Raw genomic sequence first — 13,511 nt, forward strand, 5'->3', positions numbered from 1 at the left:
AGTTTACGTAATTCGCACTTTTCCTACCGCTTTTCATCTCATTTTTCATATTTGAGGTTTTAAAATTCATTTTTCTTTCACAACAATGATAATTAGATATTTATAATTAAAATTAAGCTATTAGAATTAAACTGATAGATGCAATATTTTTCTATCAAATTAGACGATAATATTAATCTAATAAGACGGTCATCAAAATTATCGTCCTTAAATAAATCCGTGTAGGAAAATTACTTTTCCTTGAGAGATTCCAAGTAAAACATGTATTTTTTCCCTTTTTGAGGGGTTCCCCACGCAGTAGTCTTTACTTCACGGCTGTAGTCGTTAATTAACTAATTATTCGTATTATACTGTCTCTTGATACATTGTGACGTGTCAATTTTAATCGACTGGGATCATGAAAACAAAAGTTATAAAATAAAATATATAAACCTCATAATAACCTCTTCAAAATAAAATTTGGGAGTTCTTTTTCAAATAACCTGTTTATTTGAAGATTTTAATTATTTTTTGGTAGATTTTGAAAACAAAATCTTCAAATCCCAAAAACAGTTCTAGAATAGTTTTTGAAGTTTTATACTCACAAAATTTTAAATTCTTTTCAACTAAATTATATGTCCAAACATAATTTCAACTTTCAAACTTCAAAAACTCACTTTTTAAGTTTTATGTCTAAATGCTAGCTTACTTGATAACAAGTTGAGAGTGCAATCAATTTCCTATTCATTATATCACCAAAGAATCTAATAGAACTAGGAGTGTTCATGATTCAGTTTAGATCGGTTTTTCTTTAAAAAAAACCAAACCAAGTAAGTCGGAACTTCAAATATTGGAACCAAACCAATTAAGTCGACTTTTTATCGATTCGGTTTTTATCGGGTTTTTGGTTTTTTCGGTTATTTATCGGAGTTTTTTCCTTAAATATGAGACATACACTACCAAACACATATTTCGGCGAGTACATTTTCAACGTAACACTATCAAACCAATTGCTCTTTGAGAAATCTATCATTAATTACCAAGATATATCGATGATAATTGAATCAGATAGTGATGAATAATTTAATTTACTCAATTAAAAATTAATTATTTTTAACATGAATTAAATTCTTGTACTTAACAAAAGAAAACTACCAATCAAACTAGAATATAAAAGCAAAGAATTAGATTATTATAATAGCAAAAAACTAGACTAAAAATACAAATGACTAATATGTACCATAAAATTTTTAAAACTTTATATAAAACTATACATATATATAGGTGTAATAATAAATTTAAATAACTACTTCTATAGTCGGTTTGGTTCAGTTTTTTCGGTTATTTTTTGATTAAAACCAAAATCAAATTAAATTTGATCGGTTTTTAAAATTCAAAACCAAAAGCAAACTAAAACTAAAAAGTATCATTTTTTGGTCAATTTAGTTCCGTTTCGGTTTGATTCGATTTTTCGGATAATTAGGAACACCCCTAAGTACAACTATGAAAAGAAGAAAGATTTGTTTAATGAGGCATATGGATAATTTTGGGGTAATGGGTATCATAAATCATCCATTAATTATCCTACTGATTACTCTATATCATAATCCAAATAAATATAAAGGTATGGCAATTCTTGGGATTCCATTTCAGTGGAGACAACTCATTTAACCATTACAACCGCAATAACACCTCTCCCCTTCCCTCCCGGCTCCTACACCTCTCCTCCCTCTTCACCATTATCACCAACCTGCAAAAAATCTGCAATCCCCATAAACCCCCCCAAAAAACTTTTCATCACTCAAAAACCCATAAAAAAACTTTCTTTTTGTTCTTGATTTGCCAATATTTTTACGCAAAACACACATAAAGCTTGTGACTTTACAGATAAAAATCAGAACTTTATGGGTTATCTATCATGTAAAGCTGAATCTTCCATATCAATTTCCAATTCTCAGAAAACCCATCAACCTCATAATGAAGAAAAGGAGAAACCCATCAAAATTCAGGAGTTTAACTACAGGGATCTTGAAGCTGCCACTAATGGTTTCTCTGACCAAAAGCTTCTTGGTAGGGGCAGCCATGGACTTGTCTATAAAGGAATACTTCGCAATGGGCGTCTTGTAGCTGTCAAGAGGTCTTCTAGAGGTGCCCCAAGATTCAGCACAGATAATTGTAATGAGGTAGAGAATGAAATTGATATTCTTTCCAAATTGCAAAGTCCAAGATTGGTTAATCTTGTTGGTGTTAGCACTGATTCTCATGATAGGCTTTTGGTTGTTGAGTTTATGTCTAATGGTACACTTTATGATGTTCTTCATTCCAATTCTCGTTCAGTTAGTTGGGGTAGAAGGATAAAGTTGGCTTTTCAAACTGCTAAAGCTGTTGATATTCTCCATTCTTTGAACCCTCCTGTAATTCATCGCGATATTAAGTCTGCTAATGTGTTGATAGACAGGAATTTTCATGCTCGTTTGGGCGATTTTGGGTTAGCATTAAGGTGTCATCTTGATGATTTTAGGTTGAGGTCTACTCCTCCTGCCGGTACAATGGGTTATCTCGATCCATGTTATGTGACCCCTGATAATTTAAGCACCAAGACTGATGTTTTCAGTTTTGGGATTTTATTGTTGGAGATTATTAGTGGGAGGAAGGCTATTGATGTAGCATATTCGCCGCCTTCCATTGTGGATTGGGCGATTCCATTGATTAAGAGAGGGAAGTTGTTGGCTGTATACGATCCGAGGATTCCACCTCCCAAGGATCCTTTGGTGAGAAAGCAATTGGCAATTGTGGCTGCTAAATGTGTGAGGTCTTGTAGGGAGAGGCGGCCAACTATGAAGGAGGTTGTTGAATGTTTGAGCGGGTTGAGTAAGTTGGCACCCCTACATTCTTGGAATGGTTTTACCAATCCTTGTTTGATGGTTGAAACTGTGGGGCGACCTGTTGAGTCGAAAACCAGCCAATTGAACTTGAGGATAAAAGAAAGAGATTTGGATGGTGGAGATGCTAGACTTGCAACACCACTCAGGAATTCGCAGAGGGTTTACTCTGACTTGGGGTTCCGCAGCAATTTGATGGATTTAATGGCTGGAAACGATGGGCACTCTGAATTTAGGGGAGATGCTGATGGGGTTGAACCTAAGTCAAAATCTATCAGTAGAGCTTTGAGCTGCAGATATGTAAGCGGTTCAGTTGTTGGTAGAAGAAACAATGAGTCTTTAGTTCACAGCAATGGTAGAGGAGGCACATCCCGTTTGAGAAGAAACAATTCAGTTGGTGCGCATTCAGATAGGGATTAAGGAGCTGATATGATTGTTAGTTCAATCGTTTCAGCTCTGGATGCAAATCTTTGTAGAGCATTGTTGTAATATTTAGAAAGTCATTTAGAATCTCTTTCTGATTTGATGAGCAACCTTATTCCTGCAAGTTTCTCTTGCTTTCAAATCACATGGAAGTAAAATATTTTAGGGTTATCGAATTCTTTAGGCTCTTATTCTAGAGCATTAGTAAATTCGGCTTGATTACTCATGTATGTTGCTCAAAAGCACATTGAGTGTACTTTTAATGAATTGTTCATCCTTGCTTGTGTATTTCAATTGTTGAAAGTATATGAATAGTGACAAATGATTAGCTTCCATATGTTTCTTGCTTATTCCAAAAGCTCATTGATGGAAATGCTTATCTTTACTCGTCCACATAAAAAATATACAGCAAAAACAAACCCAGTATACTCTCACGTAGTGGGGTCTGAGGAGGGTAGTGTGTATGTAGCCTTACCCCTATCTTGTGGAAATAGAGAGGTTGTTTCCAATTCCACATAAAAAAACATATAGATCGCAAATCCTTGTTGGAACTTCATCACAGGGAAGATGAATCTATAAAGCTGTTACAATATCCATTTAGCTCCTAAACTGCAGGTGGAATGAACCAGCTTTCTGGAAGAGGTCGCTAGCTTTTGCAAGGTACATTAAATTTCCATGTGTTCGCCAGACTTGCATTGATATTGAGCTCTCATATTTGGATCTTTCAGTGAAAAGTTGTTCTAACTGTTCTTTTTATGAACATTTTGGACACCTTAATGCAGAAATTTCCGCGGTCATGAAATAGAAATACTCCTGATTGGCATCCTTCCTGTAACTAATTTATGTGGACAGGGAGCTGGATGCAGTAGTATCTTGAAATTGTTGATGCAAGTATCGAATGTAGCAATATGCTCAAATCTGTACAACAAAGATGCAGTATAAAAGATTTTAAACATGGTATTATCCACCTTTTCCTTGTTGATATTCATTCAATTATTAATTTGAATTAACAAGTTCTTGTACATGAGCAGACACTCTTATGTTGTATATTTTTGCTATGCATCTTATTGATGCCTGTTTATGAAATTCTGTTGCTTCATCAAAAAAGAAAATCTGTAGTGGAAAACTAACTAATTCGGAATGCTCAGTAATTTCTGTCCTCAAAATTGTACTTTTACCTTATTGATTATCTAAACAAATACCATGCTCATTCAACAACCACTAAAATGCAGACATCTATTACAAGATCACACAATATGCATTTTAAACAAAACAATGAAACATTTCCTGGAGGATTTTGTCCTTGACTGTATTTATGCTTTGCAACATTTCTGGCTACATTTTTACGCAAAGGTTGGGCGTAGTGGTGAGATTCTCTTGGTTTCTATCCCTTCAGTCTTCTATAATCACAAAACTCAAAGTAGCTGTAAAGTAGCTAAGATCTTGCATTGCTAAATGAGTAAAACTCAAAGTATCAGTTGTTACGTATGTTCTAACAGATGTACTTATTTTGGAATTTGTCTTATTTCAAGAATAGAACTGTATAAGCTCTTTTTTTACCTTCTGAAAAGCCACCTCCTAGTGTATTTGTTACATATCTTGCAGTACTAGATTTACATATATTGTGTAGAAAAGTAGCTGAACAAGATCTTATATTGTGATGTTGGTCAAGAGAAAATATGATATTTACTTATTGTAAAAAAAGTAGCTGAAGTAGATCTTGTATTGTGATGTTGATCAACAGAAGATATGCTTATTTTATTGTGAAAAACATAGACATATCGTATTTAACATATTTTACTTCGAGCTAGCAGGTACACCGTGGAGTTAGTCGAGGTGCGCTAAATCGGCTCGGACACCACAGTAATTATTAAAAAGATGTTTTTCTTCTGAAATGGATTGTCATTTTTTGTTATCTATGGTCAAGTAAATAATAGTACTAATTTTCAAAATCAAGTTGTTTATTGAGATTTGGCCATGTTTTGAGCTTAATATGGCTGGTTGTTAAACAAAAGTTTGATTAAGAGAGGTAATCAGGTACATTCAAGAGACTTATTCGTGTTGATTGTTTGGCAAATGGCATGTTCTAATCCCAAGTGTTGCATTTATTCTCACCAAACTTCTTGGTGTATTAAATATTATATCCATGTGTATTTTTCATAACCATGTATTACTTGTCATACTCATCTTCGCTGGACTTTCCATATTTAGCCATGATAGCCACGTCCAATTATTTTTTGTAAAATTAAACGTCCTAATCAACTTAGATTCTGCATTTAGTAATTGATACATGTCCTTGCTGGTATGTCTAATCTTATTTTATATTATATTAAATTTTGATGAGTTTAAATAGAGCTGACATATACCGTGAAATTGGCAGTAGGGTCGACCGTGAATAGTGAGGACAGGGAAGATAGAAGAAGAAAATGAATTTGATGAAATTCAAGTCTTACAACTAAATAATGCAAGCCTTCTATGTATATTCTAATGTGCAGAATTTCAGTTGTCTTAATGGGTACAAACAGATGAATCTAAACAGTGTACTATTTTGCTGAACTCGAAAACTACCTTTTGTTCTGAATGGTGAAAATTAATAATTTCAAAAATCGAAATTTTAGTATGATTTACTGTTGAAAGGAACTGTAGGAACATGACTAAAATACTAATCATTTTGATATATACTGTGTAATAGCAAACAAGTGGGTACCACGAGAAATGCAACTGTAAAAACAGAGACTTAAAGCAGTATAAAATTTCAAGTATCACAGCTGCCAAATTCCCTTTACAGTAGGAGACAAATTGGAGCTTCAGTTTTCAAGATTCATAGACGAGTAGGAAGAAGTTGAACTTGAAACTTCAAAAGAATTGGGCTTTTAGCTCGCGTCTCCTTGCAAGAAAATTATATTCCTTTGCTTACTTTCATTTGGCATGTGCTTCTCTATGTTGAAATGCTATATGGTTGTTCTATTGACCATAGTACATTGTGAGCAGATCTGAAATTCTTCTTGTTCAACTTTATGTGAAGTGAAAATGACAAATGGTAAAAACATAAGGGCAGTCCGGTACACGTAACATCTCGTGTTCATACAAAGTCCGAAAAAAAGGTCGCACCTCAACATGGGCGAATCTAGAGTGTAGTTATTGGGTTCCCGGAAACCCAATAACTTTTGCATAGACCTTCCATTAAATATCTGTAAATATCTAACTGTTAATCCAGTTATTATTGTATATTAATTTGAGGTTACGACGGGAATCCATAAACTTCAAATCATGAATCCGCTTCTGCACCCCAAGGGGTATGATGCAAACATTAGTAGTTGGCTAGTTGCATCCACGGCTCGAATCAGTGACCTATAGATTATACGGAAACAATTTTACTGATGCTTCAAGGCCGTACTTTGCAATGATAATACGGGGGAAGTAAAAACTCTAAGAGGTCTGTTTTTCTCTTAGTTTTTATTTTTCTTCATGGAGCGTGGGGAAGTCCATAAAGAGAAGAAAGGAAAAGGAATGCTGAGAAACTTGAGTATAGGACAAAATAATTATAAATGGATGAAGTGAATAGATCTTTTTTTTCTTTAAGGTAATAGGGATACTATTATCAGAATATTAAGGTTTAGTACATTACTTGACCTTTCAGGGGTGGGTAGTCCCTATAAGGCTTGTATGGTTCATAATATAAAGATACAAAGAAAGCAGAGTTAGATAAAATTAATTATAGAAAAAAACCCTTAGATTCATTCAGCCTACTTCCATCAGCTACTTGGTTTTCTTCTCCGACAATAGAATATATGTATATTTCTCTGAAAATATGGTATTGTTATATTTCCTAGCCTAGTTAAGGCTAACTTGCAATCATCAATATGAGCATAATGTTCATTTTTATTCAGTTTGCAAAAGTTAGTAAGAGGAGGGTTTCCATTTGAGTTGTTCAGCAATTTGGAGGATCCTATTGGTACACGGCCATACATGTTAGGGCAGTACATTCAATTGCCATCGTAACAACTAACAACATTATGTATAGTGGATATCACGCACTGCTTGTTTATTGTTAAATAGATTGTTGCATCGGTTTAGCCAAAAATGTAACAGAAAGGGAATAACTCTTGCCACTTCAAGTTATGCACAATATTATACTTTCTGTCCAAGGACAAAGGGTTTGTCAAGGTAAATGTTTTTCGATCTTTACCTTTCAAGATATTGCATATAGAAAGAAAGATAGCCGGTTCACTTGGGCGCACGGCGGCCAGAACCTAAAGCAAGTGGTCCCAAGAATTTAAGGGCTCCAAAACTACTATTTCTCTCTATATATATAGTATATTGTTTATATAATTATTTCTTAGTATTGATAAATTTATTTATTTATTTTCATATTAAATTTTAATAACTTAATATCTTCCTCTAATTATTATAATCAAAATAGTTTTCTGTTATTTTTACTGAATTATATTTCTCTAATCATTATTTAGTCACGTAAATATATCTAATAATCTAATTTATCATTTATTTTTATCACATAAATTATACTCCATCCGTCCTAATTTATATGAAGGTGTTTGACTGGATATGGAGTTTATGAAATAAAGGAAGGTTTTTAAAACTTGTGATCTAAAATAAAAGGTATCAAATAAGTTGGGACGGGGGAAGTATGTTTTATGGGTTATCTCATTTCAATTGTTATGTGATCAACGTTAAATTCATTCAATTTTTCGTACTTTATAAAACCAAATTCTTATTTTTTTCCATTTCACATACTCACTTGTCTAGTATATATATATATATATATATATATATATATATATATATATATATATATATATATATATAAAATATTTAGAACAATTAACCCAAATAGCCGTCAACCCAACTACTTAAACTAAAAATAGCCCGTGGAGGCATACTAGGCATAATATATACATAATTTATGTATTATATATGTATAATTGTGTATAATCAATGTATACACTATGCATATGACTAGAAAAAAGTAAACAATGAATATAGACGGCTATTTGTGTAAAGATCCCTAATATTTAAGGTCTTTTATTAATGTTCTATTTTAGGTCTCGGATGCTATTGAGCCGCCCCTGCTTGGGCGGTCAAAAGTTTTATGTAAAAAGGACCAAGGAGGCTTCTATCCAAAAGGAGGAGGAGGAGGAGCTAGCTTCAGGGGCGGAAATGAATAATTACGAGATAATAATGAGACAAAGGAGAGCACTTAGACAATTCACTTTCAGTATGCTCGTAGGAATTCTTTCACCGAGGGGGTGGATTGAAGCGATTGAAGTAGTATTGGTATTTTGTTGAAACTCCCCCATTGGTCCAAACAGCTTTTTCATACTTACATTAGGATGATATGCTCAGCAATTTCCACCTAATTGCAGCCTACGCAGAATAAACAAGCCAAAGGAAGTGCTCTATCTTGTTCACAGCTTTTAATTTCTAGAACCACATGTAGTTAAGCGTATGATCTTTTTCAAAAAATTCAATTTAACAAAAAAAACAATTATAAAAAAGTTTCATTTATAAAGATCAAGGGAAAACAAGTGTAAACAGAAAGATCTCAAGGAAAACAGATGAATGATATCTGGCGGAATTGCTAAGCACATAATGACTACTTAACTTTGCTCGCTAAAAAGCCATTTTAGTTTCAAAACCATTTAATGACTACTTAACTTTGCTCAACCCAAACTAATCGGCTATATGAATCCTTTATATCCATTCTACTCTAGTTGGACGTATTTCATTTCAATACTCAATAATTTATTTATTTTTAAAAATTAAGGATTCTCTCCACGTTATCTAGCAAAAATGCAAGGACTCCCACAAACTAGAGGATCTTAACTCCCACAATAATTCTCCACTAACATACAAACCTTTCACGAAACATAAAATTCTCCTGGCAAACCCAATAACTAATGTAAGTTTAATAACGATTACTCTACCTATGCTCGCAAATTATAGTCGGTCTTAAGTTCCAATGAATAACAAGGGTGGCAGAATGTTGCTAGCCAACGTAAACCCAGTCCGATATGAGGTTCAGACTGTCGAGGACGAATTCTTTTCCATATCAAAAGCAAGAAACAGTGCCTTTGCTATACTTATGTTATTCCATGTTGGTTTTACCAACTATCTACTTTAGCTTGTCGAATAAAATGACATCCTCCTTAAAATGCAAAACCATCATCAAGAAAAGTCAAACTAACATACAACAAAACTGGAGTACTTTATATTAATACCATAATACTATATTTCTTTTAATCTCTGTGAACCTCAACTCAGGTTGAACAAAATGAGAAGTAAGAGTATATAATGTTCTGATTGTTTCAGTGAAACCAGAAAAAGTAATTGATCTAATATGCATCACTTACCTGTCATAGCTTGGATATATGGGCCATTAATCTTGATGAATGGGACATGTTTTATCTTGTGCCAATCTTCTCCGACATCCTTTCTGCATCTTACTCCCAAGTTTGGACAGCCCCATATAGACAGAAACTGAAGCTTGGTTAGCTTTTTCACTGATTCTGGTACAGAACTTAGATTTTCACAGTACCACAGCTCCAATTCTCTAAGAGAAATGAGATCTCCTAGCCATTCTGGGAGCATATACATCTTAGGACAGCTCCATATATGCAGAGTTTGGAGAGATGTAAGGTTTTGCATAGTCATCGGCAAGATTGTCAAGTTTTCACAGTCAGAGAGTGATGCATATTGAAGAACCTGTAAACTTTGTAATCCTTTTTCCAGGCTAATGTTACGACAGCCATGAATGGACAAGGACTTCAAAGTTTCAAGTCCACATGAATCGAGCACAGAACTGAGACTGTTACAGTTACTGATGCTTAATGACTCGAGACAAGGAAGAACTTTCAGCTCACTCGAAAGACTTTGAATCTCCGCACAATCTCTAATTTCCACGGAAAGCAGATTGATATTATTTTTCAGCAACCCCTCAGGCAAGTGTAGAATTTCCAAACATCCACTGATCATAAGATGAGTAAGGGAGGTAATCTTGGCTGCTGCCTCTACTAGTAATTCACTGCTACAATCAGACAATTCTAATGAGTCAAGAGAGGGAAGATCTGGCAATTTATTCAAATAGGGACATGCCTCGCATGTAAATTTCTTCAGACAATGAAGAATACTATGATCTTTATTAACTGACCATCCCAATAGATTGGGCATATTCCGGAGGGTCAGTTGCTTCAGTGATGCAAATTGAGTTGCCGAATCCTCTTCACCAGAACTATTGCAGAAATACATTGCGGAATCCATCCCGTCAACAGTGAGAACCTCAAGAAAAGGCAACTTCCCTAGTCGAGGCAGCTCCACACACCTGTGACATTTTAAAAGCCAGATTTCCACAATGTGTACCAAGTATATATTCATCAACCAACTGGGGAAATTTGCACCAATATAACCCTCTATGTGTAACTTGCTCAAATCAGAATTTGGTTGAAGGCTCTCAACAATGCGCTCAACATTTTCTCTTGTGCCCATTTCTTCAACTTGATCCCATATTAACTTTAGAAATCGGATGTGCCTCTTCCCTTTCAAGTTAGCATTTTTGGCACATATCTCGTCGGACAAATTCTCAAGGTTCTTTATCATTAATTCACCATGAAGATCAAGTCTCTGCAACTCGGAAATGTCACTAGCAGCAGCCTTGCTAACAATGTAAACTGGCAATGTTTGCAGGGATCTCATTTTTCCAATGCCACCAGGTAACATGGTTAAGGATGTGCATCCGTATATATCCAGATGTCTAAGGTTCACCAACTTTCTAATTTCTGCCGGAAGTTCTATCAGATGGTTGCAATCCTTAAGTATTAAAGATTCAAGATTAAGGAGGCAACAGATAGACTTTGGCAATGTTTTTAGCAGAGTATGTGAAAGATTGAGGTACCGTAGATGTAATAAAGTACCAACTGACTTAGACAACTTCTTTATCCGACTACCACTGCAATCTAATACCCGAACAGATTTAAAGCTCGAAAAGAATCTCTTGGATAGTTTCGTGATATTTCTCTGCCCATCCAAAAGAAGAAATGATCGCAGCTTTTGAGCACTCCTCAACATGCCAAGTTTTTTGGGTACCATCTCACTCCCGAGCATTGATAAGTGGCGTGTGGCCGCAGGAATAATAACTTCCTTGCCAAATTCTGTTGTTAAACAATCAACACCACCTACAGATTTGGAAAGATCGTGGACAAGATCATGCATGTCACAGTCAACTATATTCCCATCAAAATCTCTTCTCACATTTTGGAAGAAGGAGCGCCACAACAACTCATTGAAATAACCATTCCCAGCTTCTTCAGGTGGCATGCTTTCAGAGGATGGAACAAATCCTTCCGCTATCCATAGGCATATCAAGGTGTTTTTATTTATCCTATAGCCCTTAGGAAATATAGAACAATATGCAAAACATTGTTTCAGATGTGTCGGCAAGTACTCATAACTTAATCTTAGGGCCGAAAGAATTCCAGCTCCGTCTTCATGTCCCATAAGATCCCACATTGCACAATCTCGGATGAAAGACCACTCAGATTTCTGATTCTTCAAGCACATTAAACTTCCAAGGGCCTTTGCCACTAAAGGAACTCCCCTACATTTCTTGGCGATCTCTTTCCCAAGCTCTTCAAGAGCTAATAATTCTTTTTGCCTATTCTTGTATGCCAGTTCCTGAAACAAGGACCAGCAATCATCATCCGAAAGGCCTTCCAAACGATATGGATTTGCTGTGCCCATCAGTAGCGCAGTCTTCTCATTTCGAGTAGTCACTAACAGCCTACTACCATCCAAACCATTGTGAACTAAATTCTTTAGTCTCTCGTATTTCTCATGATCATCATCCCATACATCATCTAGGACAAGCAAAAATTTCTTGCCCAATATTAGCGCTTGGACACGCCGCAGGATCGCCTCCATCTCTACAAGGTTACAACTACTACCAGTGGCATATTCTATGATTGCTTTAAGAAGCCTTTTCACATCAAATCCTTTTGAGACACAAACCCATATTCTTGTATCAAATTTATCCTCTACAAAAGCATCATTGTAAACCAATTTTGCAACTGTTGTCTTCCCAATTCCTCCAATTCCAACAATGCTAACAACCGGTACATCAGATTCTATAAGTAGCTTGATTATGTTTTCTTTATCCTTATTTCTACCAAAAACCTTTGATTCAATTACATAAGAGTCTGACTGTAGTCTTTCACAAGAAAAGCATCTCTGATAAACAACATCCCTAAAATGGAATTTGGTTCTCTCATTTGCAACCAATTCTAACTTTTCTCCAACTTCTTTCAGTTTCAACTTCATACGGTAACCCAGACAAAGTAAAGTATCATTCAGATAAAGAGAAGTCACAGCATAGGAAACACAATAATGGGTTTCTCGGTCATCGAGAATTACCTTATGGAGGAGCAATTCAGTCAAGTATTCATCCAATAAATCATCTGCTTCATACACAATGTCTTTGAGCTTCACCAGCCAGTTCTTCAACGCTTTATCTTTCATTTGCCTATCCTCAGCATCTTGTAGTACAGCTTGAATTGTTGATACTGTGCTCTGCAGATTTATCATCTCCTTCTTTGTACTTCCTAGCAGTCCATTTTTTTGGAAAATTTGGGAAGTTATCTTTTGGAAAAGGACTTCCATTAGAGCTGAGAGTACTGCTTCTGCCATGGCTGCTACTGAAAATTGTGGGTGCCTATGACTATGAGAGTATCAACAACAACAAGTAATTTCCTTAGATGAAATGCTAGTTTTCTTGATCGCACTATAGCGAAGACTATGAGCCAAATAAATATTAAGTCAACTAATAAACTCCACAGTTTATTACAGTCGTAACAGCTGGTGATTTGTGTCAACTAACCAATAATTTCTCCATTCATCAATTGGCTCCAAATTTGAATATCAACAATTTGTAAGGATCGATTGGTTCAAATACTAAATGAAAGTACAATAGGAGGTTCGAATTGTAACTTTAGCTGTTATCAATTGGCTTTTGAATAATTTTTTGAAAATATTTTTCAATAGAATTAAAAAAAATTATTAGAATTTTAAATATTTTAAAAAGTATTAATTGTTGTATTTTATCATGAATTTCCTTTTTGATGTTGTTAAAATTAAATAATTGAGACAAACATGTATCCACGGCTACTACCGCATAACCACCAACTATCATTCCATATGTAAGCTGGTTTTACTAGCCCA

General features: G+C 34.9%; 2 protein-coding genes across 2 annotated transcripts; one reads left to right on the forward strand and one right to left on the reverse strand.

Moving 5' to 3' along the window:
* Positions 1-1,586: 1,586 nt before the first annotated feature.
* Positions 1,587-3,619, forward strand: LOC104097519 (serine/threonine-protein kinase-like protein At3g51990). The gene has a single exon (XM_009604088.4). It carries the CDS (start codon positions 1,884-1,886, stop codon positions 3,279-3,281), a length of 1,398 nt encoding a protein of 465 aa, XP_009602383.1. The 5' UTR covers positions 1,587-1,883; the 3' UTR covers positions 3,282-3,619.
* A 5,831-nt stretch (positions 3,620-9,450) lies between these two features.
* Positions 9,451-13,272, reverse strand: LOC104097518 (putative disease resistance protein RGA3). The gene is made up of 2 exons (XM_009604087.4): positions 12,708-13,272; positions 9,451-12,608 (listed from the first exon to the last, which is right to left on the reverse strand). Exons 1-2 carry the CDS (start codon positions 12,978-12,980, stop codon positions 9,648-9,650), a joined length of 3,234 nt encoding a protein of 1,077 aa, XP_009602382.1. The 5' UTR covers positions 12,981-13,272; the 3' UTR covers positions 9,451-9,647.
* Between the last annotated feature and the right edge of the window lie 239 nt (positions 13,273-13,511).

This window comes from Nicotiana tomentosiformis, chromosome 1, assembly GCF_000390325.3.
Source record: "Nicotiana tomentosiformis chromosome 1, ASM39032v3, whole genome shotgun sequence".
NCBI lineage: Eukaryota > Viridiplantae > Streptophyta > Magnoliopsida > Solanales > Solanaceae > Nicotiana > Nicotiana tomentosiformis.